Source organism: Hemitrygon akajei, chromosome 5, assembly GCF_048418815.1.
Source record: "Hemitrygon akajei chromosome 5, sHemAka1.3, whole genome shotgun sequence".
In the NCBI taxonomy this organism is placed as follows: domain Eukaryota; kingdom Metazoa; phylum Chordata; class Chondrichthyes; order Myliobatiformes; family Dasyatidae; genus Hemitrygon; species Hemitrygon akajei.
In genome coordinates, this window is record NC_133128.1 from 182,894,152 (window position 1) to 182,914,559 (window position 20,408).

The window sequence follows — 20,408 nt, forward strand, 5'->3', positions numbered from 1 at the left end:
GCAAGGCTCAGTGCTGGGACCCCTGTTGTTTACAATATATATAATGATTTCGACGAGGAAATTAAATGCAGCACGTCCAAGTTTGCGGATGACACAAAGCTGGGCAGCGGTGTTAGCTGTGAGGAGGATGCTAAGAGGATGCAGGGTGACTTGGATAGGTTAGGTGAGTGGGCAAATTCATGACAGTTGCAATTTAATGTGGATAAATGTGAGGTTATCCACTTTGGTTGCAAGAACAGGAAAACAGATTATTATCTGAACGGTGGCCGATTAGGAAAAGGGGAGATGCAACGAGACCTGGGTGTCATTGTACACCAGTCATTGAAGGTGGGCATGCAGGTACAGCAAGTGGTGAAAAAGGCAAATGGTATGTTGGCATTCATAGCAAAAGGATTTGAGTACAGGAGCAGGGAGGTTCTACTGCAGTTGTACAAGGCATTGGTGAGACCGCACCTAGAATATTGACCGAGATGAGGAATGGCCTACTCCTGCACCTATTTTCTATGTTTTTCTGTGTTTTCTATGATTGAAATTAGGTTAACAGAACACAGCAAACAGAAATGAGCAGGTCTTTTCAAATTTACAAGCTGTGACTAGTAGAGAATTGCAGGGATAGGTGCTTAGGCCTCAACTTTCTACAATTAGTGATATGGCTGAGGGGAAGAAATGTAACATTTCCAGGTTTACTGTTGACATGAAACTTGTTGGGATGGTGAGTAGTAAACCGAATGCAAAAAAAACAAAAAACAGCTTCATAAAGATATGGACAGAGTGAGCAAATGGGCAAATGGAATACATTGTGGAAACATGAGATTGTCCACTTCTGGTAGAAGAACCAAAATGGTGGGTAACTGGAAAACTGGGCTTTTTGTGCAGAGATGATTGAAATCTAACATGTAGGTGCAGCAGGCATTTAAAAAGACAAACAGTACGATGGCTTTTATTGCTGGAAGATTTGATGATAAGAATAAAGTTATCTTATTTCAGTGGTGTCAACCAGCTGCACATTGTTTGGTGCTCTGTAGTTGCCAAGAAAAATTTTCAACATCCTTGAATGCCTTCCATACAATTTTCTCTGGCCCCACTAGAAGTTCTTTGAATTCCCTGTTACTGATGACCTGCTTGATTTGTGGACCGACAAAAATGCCTCCCTTAATCTTGGTGTTAGTTGTTCTGATTAAATTATTAATTGAAATAGCAAATATAGGCAATTTCAAAACAAAAAGTGCTTGAAGGGATATTTCATGGTGATTTTCATGATCAGCAGCCCAAAATCCACAAGATAGTTTCAAAAGTATTCAGGAAACAAAATCGTTTTGTCGAGGTTTTTTTTGTGGTATTGCACATTTACTAACATGACTGCCATAACAATTATGTTTGCAAGCCTCTGTTTCATTTTAATCTGTGAGATCATGACTCTCATAATTATTTATTTTAGGAATGTATACAATTTCATGGAACATTTTTTGGAACAGCTTGTGGTCATCATGGTCCATATGTTCCTGATGTCCTGTTCTGGTCGATAATACTGTTCTTTTCTACGTGTACCTTGTCACACTTTCTGAAGCAATTTAAGACCAGCCGGTATTTTCCTACCAAGGTACATGGTTTTATTTTTACAGTTGGGTTATGATATAAAGTGTGAAGTCTTTGTGAAAATTCTACTTAACACGCTAGTTTTATAGAAGCTTAAGACCTATCAGCTATTCATCATCAGTATAATGGTGATTGTCCTTCATGTCCGATGATGACAAGAAACCTGTGCGGGAGAGTTTTTAAAGTGGAAAAGCCATTGTACTGGAGTAACTCTACTTTCTTGACCTCAGGAGTCTGGGTGTAGTGGTATGAACAAGCACCACACACTGGGGTCTGTCTTCCTTAGCTGCAGTGGATGACCATGACGTCTTCTATGCCTTGTCACGCCTTTTGCTCTCCGTGGAGCATTGCAGTACCGCCTTCCTGGCTGTTGGATCTCACTGTAAATCACATCCACCCAGTCCACTGGAGCTGGCTTCGCATGCAAGTACAGGCATGCCCCTATCTCACCGGGGTATGAAGCCTGCCAGCTACCCTCACCTGGTTTAGCCCACCTGTCAAAGTGGTATACTAGGGTGTGGCCGCTGTCGCACGTTGACAGCTACTCGGAGATACAGGTGAGAGCTGAGTGTCACTAGGGACCAAAGGTGAGTGAGTTGCCCTAGAATGGACAACAAGCCACTTCACCCCTCCTTGGACATCTCATACACCTGCACATCACCTTTATACCGTGTGAGAAAAAGCGTGAGGACTTAGTGAAACTAATATATCTAATAAGTTTTCCAGACATTGAGTAGCACAGAAAGCATTGCCATCCAGTGCATATGAGAAGAACTGCAGTCATTTGAAAATAAATAAAACCTGAAAATGGAACAATTAAAGTGATTATATTAACATTGATGTGATAATGAATGGTGCAAAATAACTTTTAAATTTTGTGTTGCTTTTTGCACTAGGACCTTGAGAATCTTGACAAGCGAAATGTAAGCTTTTGTTGCTGAGCAGCAAAAAATTCCCAATCCTGTTTATTTCCAACACAATGTGTTCCACTCTTGACTGAGATATGAACGGAAGCTTCTGAAATTTATATTTGTATGCTTTATTAAAATATAGTGTTACAATTCAGTTTTATAATTTGAATTTGGTATAAATAAAATTCAGAAAATGTTATTTTTGTGTTTAAACCTTCATCTGGCGAATTACACAGAATTTATAATTCTTGATCAAATATTGGGGTATGATAATTCAGTATTATGACCATTTCACTTAATGTAAGCCTTTGAAATCATGGAGTCAAATTCTAACTCTTGGGCAGCTGTTTGGTCAAGCATGGAGGGTGACAGATGTTTCAGGAACCGTATCAATTATAACAACTTTGTCTCCTTATTGATAAGCTAACTGCACGCTCTGGGCAGGTGAATTATGGTTAGGCAGAGGGATGATAGGATTAGTGTGAATGGTGGGTGATCACAGGAACCAGCCATGGACGTGGAGAAGTGTAGTCTAGCTTACTCACAAGTTAGTTTCTATGACATCTGGAGATACAGTACTGCTCATCCACATTCTAAAATAATGGTGAACTTGTCTTTGTGAGCCAACTTCTTTGTCATTTGATTTGCAGTTCAAAAAGATGGGAACACTTTCAGAGGGAGAGAGGTGACTGGCAGCTTTGGTAGCGGAACAAAACAAATTTTGGTTCTCCAAACCTGCTGTTCTGTTCTCTACACTATTTCTCTGACTGTTGATACAATGTTCTTCTTCTCAGTCTAACTTCATGCAAAGTCCTCAAAATTTGCTCTTTTGTTTTCAGTTTTAACATTAGTTTTGAAGCCAACAGCTTTGCTTACAGAATTAAGTAGATATTTTGACTGCTATTTCCATTTACAACTGCTGAATGATTGAAACTTTCTGAAGTGTGAATAATAAATATCATTTACTTGTCCCAGGTACGATCAACAGTCAGTGACTTTGCTGTCTTTCTTAGCATTTTAACGATGGTTTTAATAGACTATGGTCTTGGGATCCCTTCGCCAAAGCTTCAAGTTCCAAGTGTTTTCAAGGTAGCACAAATAATTCAAGTTACTGTACCATGACATTTTGCTTTACATCCTTCTAGAAAAATGCATGCTGTACTGCAGGAGGTAATCAGTCCTGTCACCACATTGCTTGTTCAAAGACAAATTAATCTGAATGTTATACTATTCTACAGTACTGTGCAAAAATTTTAGGCACATATATAAATAGCTAGGATGTCTTAGGACTTTTGCACAGTACTGTACTAATGTTATGCATTGCACTGTACTGCTGCTGCAAAAGAAAAAAACATTTCATGACTTACATGTGTGATAATAAGCCTGATGCTGATGTGGGTCTCTGTTGTGGACTGAGAATGGGAAAGGGGCAGGCTTTTGCACAGTACTGTGTAACCAACTTTCTGTCACTCCATATTTTCATTCACCTTTAAAAGAAGTAATAGCATCTCAACTAATCCCTCTGAATCATGTCCCACCGTAAATTTGATGTTATCAATTCCCACTAGCAAAAATGAAAGTGGATCACTTGTCAGTGATAGGATTTGTTTGGTCACCATTGTGCAAACGACTTCTTTGGAAAATTTGACAAGCTATAAAAGTAAATGGATCTCTTGCGTTAATTCCATCTAGGAAAATCTGACTTATAATCATTTATTTTTTTGTTAAATCCTTCATTTAACAAAATTATTATTTTCTCCTTTGGGGAAATACATTTCTATTACTACCATACGTGATGTGTAAGGCATAGATGAAGCATAAATATAAAAGTAAACCATTTGGGACAAGTGGTCTGTACTGTACATTGCACATCTGAAGTTTATATGTACTTGCACATTTTACTTAAATTTACATTTTTAAAACAGATAGCAATCTAATGTAACATTTTACTGCAATTAATAACTCCTGATAATTTTTTCCTACTTGTCCCTTTCCTTCAAATAAAGGACAATAGTATTATTGTCACACTGAAGCAATGATTTAACAGTTTCACTGAAGCATTTAGTGTAAAGAATAGGTTAGAAAATTTTCGGATATAACCGTGATGTTAGGAATTTTCTTCATCGTACATATTTTGATTAATGTTTTTTGCGTTGTTGTAGCCAACCAGAGATGACCGCGGATGGTTGATTAATCCTTTGGGTCCCAATCCATGGTGGACTATAATAGCAGCCTTTATTCCAGCATTGCTTTGTACCATTCTAGTCTTCATGGACCAGCAGATAACTGCAGTAATCATTAATAGAAAGGAGCATAAATTGAAGGTGAGTGCACTCATGTGATCCTTGAACAAGTGTTAAGTGCCATTATTATTTTTAAATATTTTATCTACTTGAGGTTGCGTTTCTCTCTAGTGTGGAATATGGTTGGCTGTATTGGTTGGGTTTTAAACTTTGACAGTGAGCTTTCAGTGATAGATATTTGCAAATTGATATGAAGAATCTGTTTCTGTGCAGTCACCGTATTGGAGTTTCGCCTGCTGTTTAGTGCAAAGTTTAAAAACTATGCAACAAATTGGATAGAATCATGTATACTTTGTCTGGGTTTATGCCTTCTTTGAAAGAACACCATTTTACCAAACTCTTTTAAAGGTAAGTAAATTGGATCTTAGAACAGTTGAACATATTGTCATTATTGAAAACAGAGTCAGGAAACACTGCAGCCAGCATGCATAACTCTTCTCAAGTAAGTACGTCAGAGCATTCAGATTTTCCCTTGGAAGTCTTCATTCTAATTTACAATTACACAATGAATGAGAACTTGTTGCCAGTAGGAATCTGTCTAGGCTTGCCTCTGACTTTTGTAGTAAGTACAAAAGTGTCAAACTGTGTCCCCCAAGCCATCCAAAGTCGGTATCAGGTCCCCATATGGCGGCACGACGACCCACAACATAATTCTGATGGAAATGAGCATATTATTTATGGAAAAATGGTGCTAGAATAAATCTCTGACATTCAAAAACTATTAAAGCTATCCAGATAATTAAAACCATTAAAATGCATTAATCTTTGGAAAACAAATAGTAAAACAAAAGTTAGCATTTTTGGGGAATCTGGATATTATTGGTGAGTGCACCGTTGATTGCCTGTCACAGTGATTTTGAGGAAATAATGGTAAGAAACTTTCTTAAAATGGTACAATTCTTTTGGTGAATGTTTTCCAAAACCATTGTTGGGGAGACCCAGCTCTAAAGAAGGAAGAACAGTACTAGAGCTGTGGTTTGACCACTAAAGCGACCTTGCCAAGCTGTTGTCAATCCACACCATGAGCCTCTGGAAGATCCTCCTATTTTCTGGTGAAGAGAGATCTTCAGCCATGCCCTAGTCCTTCAGTGTTATCAAGAGGACGTGCCATGGAGATGGATTAGGCAGGTGATGAGAAGTAAGGCCAACTCCATCATCAAGACAGCACTTCATTGCACCTTTGAAAGGCGAAGGAGATGCAGGAGGCCAAATACAGCTTGGCAGCATCCTGCAGAGGCAGAACCACACTTGGGGCACAATAGAGAAGATGGCCAAGGACAGACGGAGATGGACCTTCACCGCTGCCCTAAATGCCAGTGGCATAACGGGCAGTAAATAAGCATAAAGAAGGAAGAGTGACATATGCCCAGGTTAGGATGGTGTGCAGACTCAAGAGATTGTAGATGTTGGAATCTGCAGCACCAAACAGTCCACTGAAGGAAATCAGCAGGTAGAGTTACAAGTCTGTGGGGGAAAGGGAATTGTCAGCATTTCAAGTTGTGATCAGGTATCAGGGCTGACATCTTCCCTCTCCAAAATGGCAAGAACGAAGAGAAGAGAGGGAGGGGTGAGATGGGGGCCTGGGGGATTGGTGGGCCAAGGATTCTGGATGGATGGTGGAGCTGGAGACAGAAAGGAGAGGGGTGGAGTTGGGAGACAGAGGCAGACGGCTGACAGGTAGAAGAAGAAAGGAGGAAGAAAACAGTCTTTGCAAACCCAGAATCAGAATTGGGTTTATTATCACTGGCATGTGACGTGAAATTTGTTAACTTAGCAGCAGCAGTTCAATACAATACATAATCTAGCAGAGAGAGAAAAATAAATAAATAAAATAAAACATAATAACAAATAAACTAGTAAATCAATTACGTATATTGAACAGATTATTTAAAAAATGTGCAAAACAGAAATATTGTATAAAAAAAAAAGTGAGGTTGTGTCCAAAGCTTCAATGTCCATTTAGGAATCGGATGGCAGAGGGGAAGAAGCTGTTCCTGAATCACTGAGTGTGTGCCTTCAAGCTTCTGTACATCCTACCTGATGGTAACAGTGAGAAAAGGGCATGCCCTGGGTGCTAGAGGTCTTTAATAATTGATGCTGCCTTTCTGAGACACCGCTCCCTAAAGATGTCCTGGGTACTTCGTAGACTAGTACCCAAGATGGAGCTGACTAGATTTACAACCCTCTGCAGTTTCTTTTGGTCCTGTGCAGTAGTCCCTCCATACCAGACAGTGATGCAGCCTGTTAGAATGCTCTCCACGGTACAACTATAGAAGTTTTTGAGTGTATTCCTGGTTGTAGTGGCTGACCATGACTTCTTCTGTGCCTTGTCATGATCTTCACTCTCAAGGAAGCATTGCAGAACCACTCCATTGAGTCTGACTGTTGATCTCGTCCACCCAGTCCTTTAGAGCTGAATTTACATGCTGAGACAGGCATGTCCCTATGTCACAAGGGTATGAAGCCTTTCAGCTATCATCACCTGGTTTAGCCCACTTGTTGAAGCGCTGTACTGGGGTGTGGCCAATATCACATGCAAACAGTTATTTGGAGCCCAAAGTGGGAGCTGAATGTCCAGTGGGGCCCAAAGGTGAGTGAGCTGCCCCAGAATGGACATGACAAGCCCCTTCACCAGAGGTGCTACCCCTCCCTGCGCATCCCATGCACCCCATTTACACTATCATGGATAAATACGGTAAGTTCTAAATTAAATTCCCAGCATATTCCCATTAGATTTGGCTTAGAAGATTTGATGTAATGCATGCAAAATTGATATATCTTTAATATTTGGTTTGTAGCATTTTTCATTTAAAAATCAATTTTATGAAATATTGACGCATCTTCAATTGCAATTGTGTAGGAATTCAATTGTTCCCCGATTACGTTAACACATTTAAAATCTGCCTTTAAAATAACAGATTAAAATTGGTTAAAATAATTTTGTTTCCTCATAAAGCTATGAGGCATTAAGAGTTCCAGAATAAATTAATCAGTACTGTCCTATTGCATTGCTATTTGACCAACTTTGTCAGTTTTATAAAAGTGGTATTGTTACTTACAGCTGTAGAGTATGAAAATCTCTATATAAATTTCACTTCTGAAATTATAAATAAATATTTTCCATTTTTGTATATTAGTATTTGATACAATCTGGAATATTTTTATTGTTTTACAGAAAGGATCTGGCTATCATTTGGACTTAATTATTATGTCTATCATGCTTGGAATTTGCTCTATAATGGGTTTGCCATGGTTCGTCGCAGCCACTGTCCTTTCTATATCCCACGTCAACAGTCTGAGGTTGGAATCTGAATGCTCAGCACCTGGTGAACAGCCAAAATTCTTGGGTATTCGTGAACAGCGAGTCACTGGCCTTATGATTTTTATTCTTATGGGCTCATCTGTCTTCATGACTTCTATTTTACAGGTAATGTCAATGTACATCTACTCTTCTCACAAGTTCAATACATGTAAAAAAAATACTTTACAATCCATTAACTATCTATTAGATTATAATCACTTCAAATGAACGTGTTCAAATGAACAGTGAACATCATTATTGTGCGTCAGATGTGGAATAATCTGTTTGAATAATCCAGTAATAAGGTGTTAATTATAGAACAAGAATGAAAAAGGTAGCAAAAGGTGTAATACAGAACAGAAACTTATGAATAGAGAGTTTTTGTTTTACTCTGTCTATTTAGGCTACGTCCACACTAGACGGGATAATTTTGAAAATGCCGGTTTCACGTAAAAATGATAGGCGTCCACACTATGCGTTTTAAAAAATATCTCTGTCCACATTGAAAAGGAGATTTTGGTGAATCTCCTCCTCCTGCGCATGTGCAGGACACATCTACCGAAAACAAGCAAAATGTTCGGTGTTGAATCTCGCCATAAAAGTGCGCATTTATGTAGTTACAGACTAGAAAATCTTAAAACAATGGACAGCTGTTGGCTTTCGCGCAGGAGAACTTTAAAGTAAAAAAAAACAAATACTGGAGCGTACGGAGGCAACCGACAGGGAGTTCATGGACAGATTGACCCGGCTGATGACGAATATTGAAAAACTGACTAACTCTGTTGCATTAATAAAGCACCTTGTTAAATGTATAAAACTTGTCTGCATCAGTGTTATCTTGTATTTCCATACAATGTTACATTAGGCTGTTACACATCTATTGTCAAAGAAGTACTTGCATAAATAGGTAAACCACCTTCATACGAGCAAGGACAGAAAACGGCAAAGTGAGTATACTTATTTATTCAGTAAGTTATGGGTCAAAGTATTTGGTGAGTACATTTCTAACTCTTATGGCGTCAGTTTCGTTGCCGTCTGTTCTGAAATTGTTAGGTTGCGTTCAAGAAAACAATGAAATAGCGCGCTGCCGTCTGACAGTGTTTTCAGATTTCTCCGGTTACCCCGTCCATACTGATCCGGCCAATCCGGCGTTTTCAAAAATACACACTTTGGAGAGTGTTTCTGAAAAGCTCTGATTTCAGGGGACGAAAACACTTTTTTAGTGTGGACAGGGTAAAAACGAAGAGAAAAAGATTCAGTTACGGATTTATCTAGTGTAGTGTGGACGTAGCCTTAGTCTAGGTGTACAGTATACTGCAAACATATCTAAAGAAGATTCTGTTTTTGAAAAATCAATTGAGGGTCATGATGAACTAGAGTAGAAGCTGAAATGAGACCTCGGAATTATTGACCATGATCGTATTGACTGGCATTGCCAAGTTTCCGAGGAGCCTACACCTATTTTTCAACACATGAATCTCAAAATATATTGTGTTTTACCATTGCTAAAATCATGGAATTAACCCTTTTTCAACTGGACTCAAGCTCAGTAGTATGCTTGTCTAGATTATTTAAACCAGTCTTGTGAGGAAGTTTTCCAAGTTTGTGTTCCTGTGAACCCCATCCAGATTTCTAATCAGAAGGTAATGTTCATTCAGAATAATTACAGACATTGTTCAGCAATTCGGTTAATCACTTGAATTACATTACCTAGTTCTCAGGATATTAAGATTCTTCAGTTTAATCAAATAAATTATTATCAAATTAACGTGTACCGAAATGAGCCTTGGTTCCATGTTAGTATTTCTGTTCTGTACAGTACTTCAGTCTTGACAGCTTCAATGAATGGAGATAAGATATTGGCTTGCCATGCCAATAGCATAATCTTCTGAGATTGAGCGATTTTCTGTCATTGTAAAGTGGTTCTCTCTGCTGAGTTTAATTTCAACTTTTTTTTTTCAAAAATAGTTTTCATCATTTAAAAAAAAAAGAGCCTGAACTTCTGAATGTAAACAGGGGTCTTTAGGCAAGGACCAGGAATAACAAAAATACTGCAAGTAGCTAATGTATATTAATATTTGATAATGAAGGTCCAAATTATTAGCATAAAATTCTGTGGACCAAAATTATAACAAAACATATTTTGTCTTTGTTCTAGTTCATTCCAATGCCAGTATTGTACGGAGTATTCCTTTATATGGGTGCATCTTCTCTCGGAGGAATTCAGGTAGAGATTCTGATTTGTGACTGTGTACCTATCATTTAAACAAAATGTTGTACTTGTAATGATACATTGTGAGTGGCGGGGTGGAGATACGTCTCTACCAAAGGAGGTGTGAGGCGCTCCTTGTCTCCAATAGCTGCAGATCACCTTTGGGCAAGGTGTAGCCTCCCGATCAGGGTTGCCTGACCATGGGAGCAGGTGGTGGAAGGTCGTATGAGCAGCTGGTGCATATCACAAGTCCTGGTTATGTGACCACTGATGCCAGGCAGACAATCTCTGAGGAGTATTGATGATGGCTGAGGGTCACCCACCTTGTAAAGACACTGCCCAGAAAAAGGCAATGGCAAACCACTTACATTGAAAATTTGTCAAGAACAATCATGGTCGTAGGAAGACCATGATCGCCCATGTCATATGACACGGCACATAATGAACGAATAAATGAGTGATATATTGGTCTGGAATAGTTACCCTCTTGGAAATGAAATTCTGCACAGCAATCAGCACGAGATCAGAATCTGGCCCAGACTGGATGTGGAAAATTCCCCCTCCATTGGAGTGAATGTCATCAATGGTCTGATTTTTTTTTTGCATTTTCCTTTCTAACTATATTTTTTCACATTGAGATTGACAGTTTTAATTTAGTGGTTTGTTATGATGTATTCACCTTCATGGGAAAAAATGGATTGTAAACCTTGGTTATTTTTAGGGTGTGGGAGGGGTGCTTTTAGTCATCCAAAGTTTTTGTGTGGCGGTTGTAAAGATTGCTTTTACTTCATTAGTTTAGTCCTTTGGAAATTCAGAATACTTGCCTGTTTGGTAAGTGTTAGTCAAACCTGCCAGTTTAATTTACCCATGGCCGCGGATTTTCATCAGGGATAGATATCTATTCCACAAAGAGGATAAGAATGAGGAAGAGACACAGGCTTAAGAGTCTACCTGCAGTGTATTGAAAGTGAAATGGTGTTGGAAATGTGCTTAATATTGTTTCTGAAAAGTTATCAAATAATCTATGAGCGGAAGGGCCCGTTCCTGTGCTCTATCTCTCTGACTCTATGACATTTCAAGGCCTAGATTTAGGTCATGAAGTTTGTAAATATTGATCTATATCCATTCATTAGCACATAGACTCCAAGGCAATGGCTTGTATATCTATGTGTCTAACGACTACCCCTTGGCGTTCATCAGAGGTTATTTAGGGAATATGTCAGCCTCCGAATCTAGTTGAAGACCCACTAATGGCAGAAGATGACCCTCAACAGTATTACAAACACTGCCTTGCATTTCTTTGTGTTTTCTACTAGGATGGTTCCAGTGATCTTTACCAAGGTGCTAAGCAGTGCATGACACAACATTCGAAATCATATTCCACTAGGTGGGAGAGGGGAGGAAGAGATTTTCCATTCCATCAGTGGTTAGATTTACACAGATACAAGGAGCATTTATTACTCAAAAGCCAATTTGATAATGGAGGGGAAGGCAGGAGATTGGGGCTGAGAGAGAAAATGGATCAGCCATGATGAAATTGTGGAGCAGATTCGAAGGCCAAAATGGCTTAATCCTGCTCCTATGTCTTGTGGTCTAATTTCCTGACTCTTATCATTTGCAAAAGGGTTCAGTTCATTAATGCTGGACTGTTATGACGCCGGTCACAATATTCCTGTCAGGACAGAAATCTGAGAAACCTTTGTTTCTTTTGTTGTGTGGTAACCCATCATGACAGGCCTTATGACTCAGTGGATATCTTTGGCTGGTTGATTTACAGTAATGGGTGATAATTCCAAAACAATTACTACAAACAGAATGGGAGGATGGATGTGAGGATGTTCTGCAGTATGAGAAATGTCATTGAGAAGCAAATTGTTCTATTTTATAAATGTGACAAATTATGAGTGCCTTCAAAGTTATTGTAATCTTGTTATATCAGTTAATATCATTTACCTATTATCTTCAACTTTCCTACCACTTCTGTTGTGGCAAATCTGTCAAACTCGACAATGAGCAGTGTACAGCTGCGTTTAGCAGGTGACTCATCTTGTTAATCTAATTCAGAAATTTAATTAATTTCCCCTTTGGAAAACAGCCAAATCATTGGAAGAATGTTGTACTCTTATAATTAAATTATTGCTAGAATTTATGTAGCTGTTTTGGTTTCCAGTGCATTTCGTTCTTAAGCTAAATATAGGTCCCATACATGAACATGTCCATATAAGCAGAAGTTCATTCTACCCTAGCACGAACTGTCATAGCTATTTGATATAACTTCGTATTGCCATCATCAGCTTAGGGGCCGAGAAGTTCATTGGATTATTACCCAATATTAATATAATCAGTTGGGGAGCTGGCTATTGATCCCTTATGGCATTCCAATAACAATTATTGAAGTTCAAAAGTTCAAAGTAAATTTATTATCAAAGTACATATATGTCACCATATATAACCCTGAGATTTGTTTCCTTGTGGGCATACACAATAAATCTACAGAATAATTGCCGTAACAGAATCAATAAAAGACCGCCCGATTTGGACGTTTTGACCAGAATGCAAAAGACAACAAACTGTGCAAATAAAAAAAGAAACAATAATAATAAATAAATAAGCAATAAATATCGAGAATATGAGATGTAGAGTCCTTGAAAGTGAGTCCATTGGTTGTGGGAACATTTCAATAATGGGGCAAGTGAAGTTATCTCCTATGGTTCGAGAGTGATGCTTGAGGGGTAGTAAAAGTTGCTGAACCTAGTGGTGTGAGTCCTGAGAGTCCTGTACCTTCTTCCTAATGGCAGCAGCGAGAAGAGAGCATGACCTGGCTGGTAGGGGTCTCTGATGGTGGATGCTGCTTTCCTGCAACAGCAATTCGTGTGGATGTGCTGATTGGGAGGCTTTGCCCATGATGGACTGGGCCATAAACACTACATTTTATAGGATGTTCTGCTAAAGAGCATTGGTGTTTCCATACCAAGCTGTGATGCAGTCAGTTAATACACTCACCACTACACATCTGTAGAGGAAGGCATGAAGGTTCTGGTGCTGTTAATCACTACGATATTGAGATAAAAATACATGTGGCTGGCTTTTCTCTTCATGTATGGTAATGGCTGAGCTTTGTGCTGTTCTGCCACAATTCAGTCCCATTGAAATCGACTGCTGTCAGAAGGGCAAGAGACAAAATGCGAACTTCTGTGGTCAAAGTGGGAATACTCCTGTGTAATTTCAGAACCCACATTCTTTGGCAAGTGCAATGGCCATTCGATGTACAGCTGCCGTCTGTCATCACAAAGTACACTGCAGATGCTGTGGTCATATCAACACGTACAAACAAGCTGGATGAACTCAGCAGGTCGGGCAGCATCCGTTGAAATGAGCAGTCACCTTTTGGGCCGAGACCCTTCGTCAGGCCTGAAAGGGGGGGGGCAGGGGCAACGTAAAGAAGGTGAGGGGAGGGTGGAAGGTGCCAGGTGAAAAAAACAATCAGAGGAAAGATCGAGGGGTGGGGGAGGGGAAGCAGGGAGGGGATAGGCCGGAGAAGTGAAGAAGGAATGTAAGGGGAAAGTACTATGGGTAGTAGTAGAAGGCAGAATCATGAGAGAGGTGATAGGCAGCTAGAAGAGGAAGCAGAGTGAAAATGGGATGGTGGAAGGGAGAGGGAGGGAATTACCGGAAGTTGGAGAATTCGATATTCATACCAAGGGGCTGGAGGCTACCCAGACGGTATATGAGGTGTTGCTCCTCCAACCTGAGTTTGGTCTCATCATGGCAGTAGAAGAGGCCATGTATAGACATATCCAAATGGAAATGTGGGAATCATATTCGGCCCAAAACGTTGACTGCTCATTTCAACGGATGCTGCCTGACCTGCTGAGTTCATCCAGCTTGTTTGTACGTGCCATCTGTCATTGTTCCTCAAAGTACTGCCAAAAGTTCAGGTTCATCTTGCCTGTGGCTGACCTATATCAAGCACTGTTGATATCAGTCTATTTCTTCGAAGGCATGCTGACTCTCTGTGATCAGTCCTTGTCTATTCAAATACTCATGCATCTGGTCCCTTAGAACTTTCCCACTACTGATGTTAGGCTCTCTGGCCTATAATTCACTGGTTTATTTTTAGAACCTTTCTTAAACAGTGGAGCATTAGCTATCGTCCAATCTTCCAGTCGCTAGAGATGATATAAGTATCTCTGTTAGGGCCCCGGCATTTCTGGCACTTCCCTCCCACAGGGTCTGAGGGAACACCTTCTCAGGCCTTGGTGATTTATCCACCCTAATTTGCCCTAATTTTTTCTGCCTTAGATTAGGATTATATGTTTGGGCTACAGGTTATACAATATTTTCATTCACGGGAATGTGAGCTGACCTATGTATTTTATTTTTTATGTGCTTTAGGTCATTTCTAAATGTAGATGTATGTATTTAGCAGTGTAATTATAATACAGTAAATTCCATTTAATTGAGCCACTTATTTGGGACAACTGCTGAAGAACAAAAACTAAATTGAGAAAATAGCCAGGATTCCCGTCCTTTTTGGGGACACTATGCCACTTAATTGGGGGAAGAGACTGTTGCCGAACAGTTTCTAGTCAGCGTCAGTTATATGCACTTGCTTGGCTGTTAGACACTACACTGTGCTTAGAACAATCAGTTTTTAAATAATGTCTGTTGTGTGCCTTTGTGGTCAACAAGCAGTGATTTTTGTCACTGATAGTTGGTGAGAAGTAATCAGTAAGACAATCCAGAACTGTTTTACTCACAGCAGTTTCAAGCATTCAGGCTTGAATGTGCCAGAAACAGCTGGGAGTGAAAAAGAAACGATTCGACTAGATCAACAAGTTAGAAATTATGAAGAATTTGAAGGTATCAAATCATTGAACATCTTGAATGTTACAATGAAAATGAAGCTTTGGGGATGAAATCGTCTAAAGCATTGTATGAAGGCAGTCCATTATCTGCACTGGGTGTATGCTCTGATTTTGTTTACTTAGTCAATCATATGAAAACAGCAGATCAGTTCCTCCATTGATAACTATTAGAAACTAATACACAGGTTTACAGTACTGTAGAGGTATTGGTGGTGCTCTTATCTGTTGTGTATTTCATTTAAATACACAAATTGTTACTCAGTTAAACTATAGTTTGCCATTATTTAACCTTTTTAACTATTTCCATGGAACTTCGGCTAATTGGGCCAGGCATTTAATTGAGCCAAAATGTACTTGTCCCGATGCATTTCAGTTGACTGGAATTGATTGTATATAATTGATACTGTAAATGAACAAAACAGGTGTGGTGGCTTTTGAGTATTGCAATCAAATTTTTCTTTTTTTTTGTACAGCTATTTGATCGGTTGAAGCTCTTTGGGATGCCTGCAAAACACCAACCAGATTTCATCTATCTTCGGCATGTGCCCCTACGGAAAGTACATCTCTTTACTGTGATCCAGGCCTCTTGCTTGATCATTCTCTGGGTAATAAAAGCTTCTCGGGCTGCCATTGTTTTTCCTATGATGGTAAGAACCTATGATCATGAAGATAACCCTTAAATTATTTTATTAATTAAATCAATTGTGAATATTATCTCCTTAATTAAATTATTTTGGTAATACTGCTTTAAAGTTAAGATTAAAGTTTTCTGTATATCCATTTTTTCATCATTTTTAGTCACAGAGCGGTTACCAGGAGACTGGAGAATAGCTAATGTTCTTTTATTTCAGGGCAGCAGCAATAAACTTGGTAACTACAGGCTTTACGATAAGCTTTATATCAATGTCAGGGAAATTACTGAAGAATATTCTGAGGGACGGGATTTGTATACGTTTGGAAAGACGGGGACTGATTATGGATTGTCAACTTGGCTTTGTGCAGGATAAATCCGGTCTCACTGATTTGATAGTTATTTTTGAAGACATGGTAAATGAGATTGATGTAGAGAGGGAAGCATAGTAAAGTGGTCCGGAGAGTCATGGCCCATAAGGACCCAAGATGAGCTGGCTAATTGAATCCAAAACTGGCTCGATTCCAATTTCCTGATTGGAAGCCTGTGACAAGTTGTAGAAACCAGTGCTGAGACTGTTGTTTGAGATATGGATGAACAACTTGGATATGAGTCTAGGTTGTGTAATTAGTAAGTTTTGCAGACAATGTCTAAATTGATGGTGTGGATAGTGAGAAATGCCAAGGGCTGGCACGGTAGCATAGTGGTGAGCACAGGTGACCTGGGTTCAGTTTCCACTGCTGCCTGTAAGGAGTCTGTATAATCTCCCTGTGACTCTTGGGTTTCTTCCAGGTGCTCCCACAGTCCAAAGGTAAACCAATCTGTAGTTTAAATGATCTTTGTAAATTGTCCCATGATTAAATCAGGGTTAAATTGGGGGATTGGTGGGCAATATGGCTCAAAGGGACAGATGGGTCTATTCCACGCTGTGTCTCAATAAATAAATTGTCCGAAGCTCCGGCAAATCAGATGGAAAGCTGAGCAGAGCATTGGCAAATGAAATTTAAGCTTGACGGGCATAAGCTGATGCAGGATGGGAAATAATATGGTGCTAGGACATGCACAGTAAATGGTTGGCACTCAGATGTTGATGAACAGAGATCTAGTGGTCCAAGTCTATCGTTTGCTGAAACTGGCAACATAGGTCATTAGCGATGCAGAAGGGATATGGCATTTCGTGTCTTCATTAGTCACGACATTAAATGCAAGTCCTAAAACATTATGTTGCAACTTCATAAGACACTGGTTAGGCCACACTTGGGAGTACTGTGTAGGGTTCTGGGTGCTACACAATAGGATGGATGTGATTGTGTTGGAGAGAATGCAAATGATATTCACCAGGATATTACTTGGACTGGATGACTTTAGTTCTAGGGAGACACTGGATAGGCTGTGCTTGTTCACTCTGAAGGATGACCAGACAGGTGGACCAGAATGGGATGCAGAGGTCAGGTAGATAATCAAAATCAATTGGCTATTGTATGAGTATTAAAAGATGAGAGTTAAAAGATGAGTTTAAAGTGAGAGGAATGAGCTTTAAAGGAAATTTGAGGGGTGAATTTGTTTTTTACACAGTATAGTTACTATTGGGATTGTGCTAACAGAGGAGGTGATAGAATCAGGTGTGATTTCCATCTTGAAAACATTTAGATAAAAGTTAAATAAGCAAGGCTTTAAAGGGTAAAGGTCCTAACCCAGGAAAATGTAAACTAGACAAAAGTGGATGATGGCTGAAGGGCCTATTTTTGTGCTTTATGATAGTGGTCCTACTTACAAGTAAACTTCCTAAGAATCTTGACCATTTATTTGGGAATGTACATAGGAAACATATAAAATATTTTAAAAATACAAAAATAGAATTTTTTTTCCCAATTCATCATATTTTTTTCAGCCTAGGCAACACTTTTTTTTAGTTCTCTTGATAACTGAAGTTTGCATAATTTGCAGGTTCTGGCACTTGTGTTTATCCGAAAGCTGATGGATTTCATTTTCACTAAACGAGAGCTGAGCTGGCTGGATGACTTGATGCCTGAGAGTAAAAAGAAAAAGTTAGAAGATGAAGAAAAGGAAGTAAGAAACATATATATCACCAATGCCTAATTTGTGGATTGGGTTTGACACCATACAAAGACGCTTGGGCAGAATCTGAACCAGCTGGAAATGTAGCAGTGGTTTATGTTTTCAGATGAGTGATACTGCTGCTACTTGAATGGATGTGTTTGACCTGTGCGTGTCTTGTGATGTTAAGTCAGGAAATTAGATTCCTTAGTCTTTGAAGTCAGTGTTGCCAGCCAATAGTAAATGCTCTCATGAGATATCGGACACATACAGCAGTGGAAGAATTAAAGTATTTGACCATTTTTTAAAAATTGAATTTAAAATTTTTATTTTGGCTGCTGGTTTCTCAAATTTGTCTGGCAATTATTTAAGACCGTTATCCATTTTCTGTTGGTAGAGTTACATACGTCAACGGACTTCCTGAAAGCCCAGTAGATTTATTGTAATATAAAATAATTAAACCCGGCAAGTGAATAATATTATATATTTTTAACAGAACCAGCTTAATCAAGTAATGGCTGACAAACCATAGTGTTGAACGGTTCCTCAAAATTGCCATATTCAAAGCAGGTCCTCAGTGGTCCTGTTGGAAAGAAATAGTGTAATCACAAAGGGCATCATTTGAAATTGGCAGCAACACCAAATATAGATTAAGATTCATCCTCCCAACAACAGCCACATTGACCTAATTTCTCAGAGTCTGGGTCACTCAAAAAGGAAGTGTGGAACTACGTTTTAACAGGACTATCCAAATGCCTGCCCTTTCAGCATACAGGCATCCTTGGGTTACAGCTGAATTATGGGTGCCCAATCACTCAATTTTGTCCATAAATTGAAAATATGCAATTACTTGATAAGGTAGCCATACCTTCACAGTACTGGACTGAGTGATGTTGTTAAGTGCCAATTTGCAGAATATTTTTCACTTTGTTAAAGTGATACAGAATTAGGACATCCCAAACTCTTTGGCTGGTTTCCATGGCTTTGAGACGACGGTATTGAGTGTTACATTGTTTTATTGAGTATCTTTCACAAGTATCAATACAAGCAATTGGCTATCAGTTTCCAGAGCACATCACTTAAGTTGCTTCTGGTGATGAAACTGGTAGGCTGTGCTCTGAAGACGACTGTTTACCCTCAAGTCTGGTTCCCGTTTGACCAATAAGAACAATCACTAAAAGTAGAAAGGCGGAAAACAAATTCTGCAATTCATGGGGACAAATACATGCACTGTACATGTCAGATTTCCAAATTAAATAAATTTAAGGATCTTATTTAGGGTGTCCATAAGTTGGTTGTTCATAACCTGGGGAGGGCCTAAGTTTGCAAAATCCCATTGTAATGTTTAAAATAGAGCAAAAATAATTCACCTGGTATCCGGGCTTAGTTACCTCTCACCCAGTATCAGAAATATAAACTGCCTGATGATTAATCGGTAGTAGTTTGTGATTTTGACAGCAATATTACTTTGTGTTAAATAATACATATTCTTTGAAAAAGCTTTAGGCTGCCTCAGGGGTATGAATACCCAAAGATAAATGAAGATTTATTGGCCTAGTGCATTCTTGAAGTGTCCTATTTTGTTTGTTTTTGCCAAGTGAATATCCGCAGCAATAATGTTATATATAGTCCATTCATATTTGCCCTTCAGAAGGGATGGTAGACCTTTAACTACTGTAGACTAAATGGTAGCATTGAGGGAGATCCAGGATCTTGACCTTTCAAAGAAATTCAATACTTCACTGAACAAATTATCTTGAGTTAAAATATAATTGAAAGAGAGAATACCAATTTTAAATAGGTAGTAGACTCACAGAAGGAAATGAAGTTACGTACTGGTTTGTGTGCATGCATGTAAACCACCTTAACCCAATGAACATTTTGTGTAGTTAGTCTTAAATATGTAAGACTAAACTATCTTACAGAATTATGGTTTCTTTCTTGTATATACTAAAAACTTTAACCTAGTTACTGCATTGTGGATGTAGGGATTGATTTTCCTCTGTTGGTTATTTGAACTAGCGTATGGGATGTTTACAAGGAGCAGAGTGGTAGAAAATTTATGACCACATTTCTGCCCTATTTGAATAGTTCTGAAGAATTCCTGGTAAAGGAATTGTCTGCTTGCCTCAGGTTGGTGCAATTAACTTTAACTAGTGTATTAATAAGCTGGGAGTGACATCATAACACCTCCTATGTGATTTTCCTAGGATCCCATTGGGCAGACATCTGCCTCAAGCAAGGTGTCCCTTAGAGGCTGTAGGGCTGCCCATTCAGATTGAAGAATCTGAATGGGAGCCAGCCAGCAACTTCTGACCAAGGCAGGTAAGGGCTTACTTTGCTATTGTTTTGCTATGTATGAGTACAGCACACCTGCTCTTTGAGGATGGAGACCTATAGGTGTCAACATCACCTTGCTTAAGGGTTCATTTTCCCAACAATGCTGCTGCCCAGTTTTTTATTGTCCCCTATTTAAGGTAGTAAATCCCAGCAAGATGGCTAGTTTCATTCAAGATCAACTTTACTGC

At 39.1% G+C, this 20,408-nt stretch overlaps 1 protein-coding gene across 1 annotated transcript in view; it reads left to right on the plus strand.

Moving 5' to 3' along the window:
* Positions 1–20,408, plus strand: part of LOC140728532 (sodium-driven chloride bicarbonate exchanger-like) — a 275,952-nt gene that overhangs the window by 246,984 nt on the left and 8,560 nt on the right. Inside the window, 7 exon segments of the mRNA XM_073047392.1 lie at positions 1,439–1,600; positions 3,483–3,596; positions 4,670–4,831; positions 7,986–8,237; positions 10,270–10,338; positions 15,665–15,838; positions 17,770–17,892. Coding sequence (XP_072903493.1) covers positions 1,439–1,600; positions 3,483–3,596; positions 4,670–4,831; positions 7,986–8,237; positions 10,270–10,338; positions 15,665–15,838; positions 17,770–17,892 — 1,056 coding nt within the window.